This window comes from Alligator sinensis, unplaced genomic scaffold, assembly GCF_000455745.1.
Source record: "Alligator sinensis unplaced genomic scaffold, ASM45574v1 scaffold849_1, whole genome shotgun sequence".
Lineage (NCBI taxonomy): Eukaryota > Metazoa > Chordata > Crocodylia > Alligatoridae > Alligator > Alligator sinensis.
The window spans coordinates 1,750,643-1,758,436 of record NW_005842271.1 but is presented as its reverse complement, the minus strand read 5'-3'; the positions used below and the strand labels follow the sequence as shown (position 1 = coordinate 1,758,436).

General features: G+C 44.8%; 1 protein-coding gene across 4 annotated transcripts in view; it reads right to left on the bottom strand.

The window, feature by feature from the left end:
* Positions 1–1,144: 1,144 nt before the first annotated feature.
* The window catches only part of PALD1 (phosphatase domain containing, paladin 1), a 201,704-nt gene continuing 195,054 nt past the window's right edge, over positions 1,145–7,794 (bottom strand). For all 4 annotated transcript variants that reach the window (XM_006027893.3, XM_006027891.3, XM_006027892.3 and 1 more), the window contains one exon: positions 1,145–4,586. In XM_006027893.3, coding sequence (XP_006027955.1) covers positions 4,437–4,586 — 150 coding nt within the window. In that variant the 3' untranslated portion in view covers positions 1,145–4,436. The remainder of the gene's footprint in view (positions 4,587–7,794) is intronic.

Below are 7,794 nucleotides of genomic sequence, written 5' to 3'. Positions count from 1 at the left end.
AGAAGCCCCCACGGCTGCCCTGCCCGGCCCCATCCCCGGTCCAGCCCAGCCTCTTGGCACTTTAAAAAAAAAAAAAAAAAAAGCCTCACACTCAGCAGATGTGGCAGTGGTGATCAGGGCCTCTGAGGGCTCACGGCAGAGCCCCACCACACAGTGCAGGGCAGTGGGGGGCACCAGGGACCGCCCCCCCACCTGGCACCTGCATGGCAGTTGTTGCATCATGTGGGTGAAGCATGGCTCAGCAGGGCACCGTGCACTGTCTAGGAGCTGGGACAGCTCCACATATCAGCTGCAGCCTGGCAGCGCTCATCCCCAGCGACCCCAGCTCCCAGGTAGCGCACAACACCCTGCCAAGCCGCACTGCACCCGTGCCATGGGGCAGCTACTGTGTGGGTGCTGGGGGGGGGCGATCCCTGCTGCCCTGCGCTGCACGGGGGGGCTCCGCCAGAGCACCCAGTCGCAGCTGCTGCAGCTGGTGAGTGCAGAGTTTTTTGTTTTTGTTTTTTTTTAAGCCTGCACTTACTGGCTGCAGGAACGGTATCTGGGCAATTGTGGCAGACCCCCTGCCCCACGCAGCGCAGTGAAGCAGGGATGCCCTCCCCCCCCACTTGGCACCCACACGGCAGCTGCCCCATGGTCTGGGTGCAGCACAGCTTGGCAGGGGACCATGCACTGTCTGGGAGCTGGGGCCATTCGGGCTGAGCGGTGCTGGGCTCCGGCTGACTGCTGGAGCCACTCCCACTCCCAGATAGTGTGCAGCGCCCTGCTGAGCCACACTGCACCCATGCCATGGGGCAGCTGCTGCACGGGTGCTGGGTTGAGCGATGATCCCCGCTGCCCACCACTGCCCCCTGCTGCGTGGGGGGGGGCTCTGTCATGAGTGCCCAGAGGTCCCAATCACTGCTGCTGCAGCTGGTGAGAGTGGGGATTTTATTTTTTTTTTTAAGTGCTAGGAGGTTGGGGCCGGGTGGGGGATGGGGCCAGGCAGGGCAGCCACCAAGGCTTCTCCTGCAGCCCTCCCTGCCCGCGGATGGGCAGACACAGCCGGAGGAGCCACGGGAGAACCTGCAGCTGCCTGGCTGTGCCTGTCTCTCCCTGGTTGATCTGAATCATCAAATTTCTCTGAATCAGGACCAAATCTTCCAAAGCCAATTCAGCCAAATCAATTCAGGACAGTGATCCGAATCTCCAAATCGAATCTGTGTCCTCCAAATCGGCCGAATCTGAATTGAATACTTCCCTATTCACACAGGCCTATGGGGTACCGTTTATAGTAGCTATAATCCTGTCAATGTGGGCAGATGAGCAAATGTTTGTGGGGTTTTTTTCATAAGAACAGTTGCAAAGCATATTCTACTTGGTACTGAAAAAACAAAGTTTACCAGTTCAAGTAACTGATAAATGGGGATTTGGGGCAAGTTGGTGACAATCTCATAGGCTTTCAAAGCTCTTGTGTTCCAGTTTGAATTTACTCAGAATTGGCCATCTACTCACTAGGCCTACTGTTAAATAAACCAGCACTTGCAGAGCTAAATGTCCCCTGGGGAAGATGAGTTAATGAGCCCCTGGCTGCCTTAGGTTGGATCTCCTAAGATCTATGCTTATTCTCATTGTAATAAGACTATATTTTTCTCCCCATAGCTTTTCTCCCAGTCTTGCTGATGACTTAGATATAACATGTAGATGTAAGGACCAGGCTTCTGTTGTAAACTCACCACCTGCACCTGGATTCCATCAGTGAGGAGCAGAATCACATGCATGTACATTCACTGGCAACTCCACAGGCTATGACAAACTACAGTTGTGGCAAAATACTACATTTTAAATGTGTGCAATAGCACTGTTAAAGTCTGCATTAAAAACAACATTAAAAAAGCTCAAAATAAGAATAGGAAAGAAATGCTGCCTTTAGAAGTACAATAGACTTGTTAATGCACCATCTTCCGTCACCCATCAATCATAATATTTGCATTCTAGTTCTTAGGCAAAAGGAAATGTCCCATGTACAAGGAACCTGGATGATCCCCATGACTGAGATCCATCGTTGTAGTAGTTTTACTTTCAAAACCAAATACCAAAGAACATCAATTGCATCAACCACTGAAGTGCCAGAGCTTTGTATTCCTGGAAGGATCTATGAGAAGTCCCAGTTGGGGGAAGGGAAGGCACAGTCTCAGGTTACTTCTACGCTTTGTGCATGGAAGAGAGTGGCCCCTCTTAGTATGAGTTATGAGAAGAAAAAGACCAGCTTAACTTTACCCAATCCCCAGGCTGGCTGCCTTTTGCTGTTTCTTGCTGCTTTAAGAGCCTAGGCAAAGTAATGCTGAAGTTCAGTAAGGAGGTTTTTGTCATGTAGAGAGTTTTTCCTGAAATGCTTATAGCTTGTGCAAGTAGGGATATGAGTGGTGAAATCAGTGGGAGTTTTGCCATGGACTTCAGGGGAGTCAGGAACTCACCCTAGATATCAGACCTTTAAAACAATAAGATGTCAGCCTGGAGGAAAAAGTAGTTGTCTTTGGCCAGCTACAAGAAATGCTAAATGCACGACTTTTGGTGCATCTGGTAAATATGTTGGATTTGTTGGTGGCACGATACAAAATGTGAAGGTACCAGATTATCAAAAGAATTTCCTGCAGACTGGCTTGTGAAGGCACTTGCTCACTGCCACCATGCATAACCTTAACACAAAAACAGGAGTGGGGGGACACCAAAAGGTCATATACAATAAAAAAAGAAGAAATAAACAAACAAAATGGTGCCCCAAAGATGCACAGTAGTTTTGCAAAGAAAGGCATGTGTTCTATAAACAGAAAGTAGAAGGACTAAATATAAAAAAGGACATGTATCTGCTTGTGAATAGAAATCAATAAAGAACAAGGCTGTTTCAAAGCTTTCTAAATACCTGAGCAAAAAACTCTCTCTAATGAGCAATTCAAATAGATTTTATGTCACTTCAGGGTAGCTGCCTTTCTGTCACAATAGGGGCATGGAAAAGGGAAAATGTTTTATGCTGTCAGATGGCTGTATTAATATTACATGAATAATAGATAAAAAATAAATAAATAAGATCAACTGGCTCCGACAGATTACTACTGTAATTCAACTATTCAGTTACATCACCAGCAAATTATTCAAACACCAAAATATCCTGCTGGAGATATAAAATGCACGATCAGAAATTCTGCATTTTAAAAAAAGAAAATAAAACCAACCTACTTCTGCAGAAAGAAGCCACAAATAAAATGTTTTGTTAATGGAAATCTTGGAGTTTGGATTTTGAAGAAGCATCAGGGATGTGTCCAAAGGAAAAAAAACCCCAAACCACCTCTTCCCATTTTAGATGGGGTTTTTTCACATTAACTTTTTAATACCGCTGTCTGCACCTACTGCACTACTGGCTGCAGATGAAAGCAGAGTCGGAAAAAGACAGAGACTGTACTTATGCTTTTGTCTTCATATCCTATTTTATCCTCCCATTCATGCTGGCTCTTGCCTATTCCATTTACTTCCTGCCCACCAAATCTTCTGCAGCCAGCCTCTCCCTTTGCTCTAGATAGTGGGAATGGGATTTTATTCCGTTTGAACACACTTGATTCACTTTATTTTTCAGTCTTTTAAACTCCATCTCGTTACATTTCCCTTGATTTTTTAAATGGTTTTAGATGTATTTTGTGATTTCCCTACTGAAATCAATTGCAAAACTCCCACTGCTTTCAATAGAGCTGAGATTTCACCCATTATCTTTTATTTCTGGATATAAAATGTATGAAGCCTGTTTGTTTTTTTACTGAACAGAAACTTCAGTGCTGTATTTAACTATATTGCAGCAGAAGCATCTTGGCACTGAAAATAGGGGTCTACACAGTAGCAGGGTTGTGTGAATTAATTAGTTTATATTTTTCTTAACCTCCAAAAATAAAATAAAATTTTAAAGAGAGTAATAAATATGCACAAACAGAAAACTCCAGATCTCACTCAAGTGCCTTAAGGACTCTTCAGGAATCCTAAATCATCATGCAAATACATTTACGTCTCTCTCTCTCTCTCGCTATATCTATCTATATAGCGCATACCGCACAGGGCTATTGAGAAAGTGAAGAAGGCCTTGAAGAATTTGGCACTCACTGTTAGTACATTCACTAAATTCAGGAGATCGTGTTTTAAACATTTCAGAGATTTTTTTACAGTTACTCAATGTTTGCAATTAAACACCTGTCTAATGTTATTTTTTAATTTATAATATTTTTTATTGTGTCTAAAAGAACCCTATAAATTTTTGTTTTCTTAAAGGCAGTTTATATTCCCCTTCCTCCCTCCCCTTCTTTCTGGAAACACAGTCTTTCCTTAAGGCAAATTCTCTCTCCCACACCTATAAAAAGCACCAGCCAAGTCCGGAGAAACACAGAAATTCCCAAGGTGTGTCACAGTCTTGGGTCCTAAATGAACTCTCCTCGGAATGAAAGCAGACTAAGGGTCTGTTCCTGCCAACGGTAACGGAGCTTGGAGAGAGACATGTCTTCTAGGTCCTCAAACTCAGTGAACCCCAACTGATTGAGGATCTCGTAGACTCCAGCCCTGGCTGCCACCTGAAAGCACAGTAAGAGGAAAGGGAAAAAAAGTCTTAATTTCTTGATTATAGAAGCTAGTTCAAGTCAGGTGCAGAAATCACTTTACAAGGACAGCATTCCAACTGCTCTTGGTATAAAAGCACCTGGGTAAACGAGTAACATTGGAAAGAATACATACAGAGAATGAAAGGAGCATATGCATTTCTGGTAGAAAGATATGGATACCTTTTTTAAGGCTACTAGGGGAAGGCAGCAACTGTCTACTGCTGAAGGCTCTCACATTGCTAGGATAAGAAAGAATGGGGTTAACAGAAAAAAAAAAGAACATTTCCAACTACTTGGTGCAAAAGCAGGTCTATTCCAGGGATGTGGGGCAATATACGTCTTGCCTAGAGCATGGACAAATAAACAATTATACCTCTTTAAAGTGGGGTAGGGGAGAAGACTTATTACTTGTGAGTGTGCCTCAGCTGATCTGCAGTAAATAGTAATTATTCCATCTGTCCACTCCTATCCCACAGTAATTGAAGCCAAGCCACAATGATATACCCCCTTGAATAAAAGAGGTAGTAAAATACTGCGCTTTAGTTCCCACTAACTGGAGGGTAGAATGGGCAGGTGTAACAGTTGCACCAGGCTCAGCTAAGCTGTTTTAAGTTCTTCCTCTTCTCAGTCTGTGTAAATGTTTTGTCTGTCCATGCCCCTAACTATAGTGGCCAGCCTTTACCCCAAACAAAAATCATCAAGGGACTCTTCTCTTTAACAAGCATTTATTTACCCTAATCTCCAATAAAAGTCTTTTATGACATAGCAACATCAGTTAGGAGGAAAATTTCTCCCTAGATAGATATACCAGTAAAAACACTACTGTACATTCAGTTCAACAGGCATAACTGTACTTCTATTGACATAGCTGGTGCTAGTCTGGAGAACTAGGACTGGATATACTGTTAAGAGGATTTTGGTCCACAGAAAAGGTTTTTTGCCAGTATAACTATAATGGTAAAACCTGCCACGTGTAAACAAGGCCCCTGAAGCTGTTTACATGGCACTCAATCCCACAGTATCAAACCAACTCTCCACTTCTGATGCACTTGCAGGGAATTTACCTGAATTCATCTAAGAAGTTAAGTAAATACTTGAGTGGTTAGCCTGGGCTGAGCTCCAAGCTGCTGCAGCTACACTTCAATCAGTACACAAGCTACTAGGTTAAAGCGGGGTATGTGTTGACATGAACAGCAGTCATTGCTGCACAGGCACATCCTAAGTACCCTCCTCAAGGTCAGATAGGTAAAAGTCTGCAGGGAAATAAGCCCCCAAGTTCCTGAGCCCCGGACAAGTCCCAGAACTGTTACACCAACTTAATGTGCTGAAGTCAGTCACAGAAATGTGCTCATTAAATTGCACATGCAAAAGCTGCATTTTCCTTCGTTACTGGGATCAATACTACCCCATCTGGATTGTGCCTTCCCTTCTTCAGCCAGAATGCTGCAAGTCATTTTTTCCCTTTCACCTATACACCAAAGTAGCACTACATACAAGGAGCATGAGGTGGTCCAGCACTTTCTTAAAACACTTGTAGGAAGGTCTTAAGAGACTTAAGACTTGCACCCTGCATCCTGTCCTCTCCATTCTCATTTCTTTGTTATTTTAGTTGATCAGTCATTTCCACCTTTCTCCATTAAGATTTAACCTTCAGCCTAGAGGACTTGTGAAATGTTCAGAAGATACATAACCTACCAAAAGCTTGAACTGGAGCTTGACATACACTAACAACCTCCCTCCCCCCCACCCCAAAAAAAAAACCCCAACCCCCCCCAAATCCTCTTACTTTCCTACATCTGGTGCTTTAACATTTTATAAGCCACTTTTAACTGTTTGTGTTAGCATTTGCAGGGTTTGTTAGCTTTGGCACCATTCTGGAAAAGTTACAACGTTGCCTTGTTTTTGCAAAAAATGTAGTGCTTATGAAAGGCCAGAGTGCGACTGACAGCACTTCAGGCCAAAGGTTCCTTTTTATCCATAAGCCAGGCATCCATCGCCCCTGAAGTAGCCCAAGCTTCTCCTTGACCCTCCCCCTCTTCTGGATATGTAAAGCGAGCAAAGGTGGCAAGGGGATGGATTGAAATACAGTACATTCGCTGTCCTAGCTCTGAGTATGGTAAGGATACAGCCCTCTTACAATCAATTTATTTTCTGTGTTTGGAGACTCTGAACAAAGAAAGCTCCTGAGAATGGATAGTGCACGACAGGCTCTGCATTAGGAGAAGTTCTATACATAATCCACAGGGCTGGGAGGTAGTTGATGCATCACCCATGGTTTGAGAACTAGATAAATATCCAGTCTTCTTTTCAATTAAAACATTTCATAGATTTCATAGACATTAGGGCTGGAAGGGACCTCGGAAGATCATCGAGTCCAGCCCCCTGCCCAAAGGGCAGGAAGTCAGCTGGGGTCATAGGAGCCCAGCAAGATAAGCATCCAGTTTCATCTTGAAGGTGTTCAATGAAGGCGCTTGAACCACCTCCGGTGGCAGGCTGTTCCAGACCTTGGGGGCTCGGACAGTAAAGAAATTCTTCCTTATGTCCAGCCTGAAACGATCTTGAAGTAGTTTGTGACCATTTGACCTTGTCATCCCTTGGGGCGCTCTGGTGAACAAACGTTCCCCCAGATGCTGGTGGTCACTCCTGATAAACTTGTAGGTGGCCATCAGATCACCCCTGAGCCTGTGCTTTTCCAGGCTAAAGAGCCCCAGGGCTCTCAGCCTGTCATCGTAGGGTCTGCTTCCCTGACCTCTGATCATGCGCGTGGCTCTTCTCTGGACTCTCTCAAGCTTCTCCACATCCTTTTTGAATTGTGGAGCCCCAAACTGGACGCAGTACTCCAGCTGCGGCCTCACTAAGGCCGAGTACAGGGGGAGAATGACGTCCCGGGATTTGCTTGAGAAGCATCTATGGATGCAAGCCAGTGTTTTGGTCGCATTTTTTTTCCCACGGACAAGTAACAAGGGCACACCTTGTGTTGTTGCTACTTGTCCCCGGGGAATGCCCATGCTACATGTGGCAGGTTAATGTGGGTGGGCGCATGCACACATGCAAGCACTTGTGCCTGCAGCAGCTCAAATAGAAGCAGTGCAAATTTGAGCCGGGGCTTTTTGCCTCAGAGCACATGCTTGGACATGCACTTTGTTGTGGAGCAAATTGTGCCACTTGGGGCAAAATAACC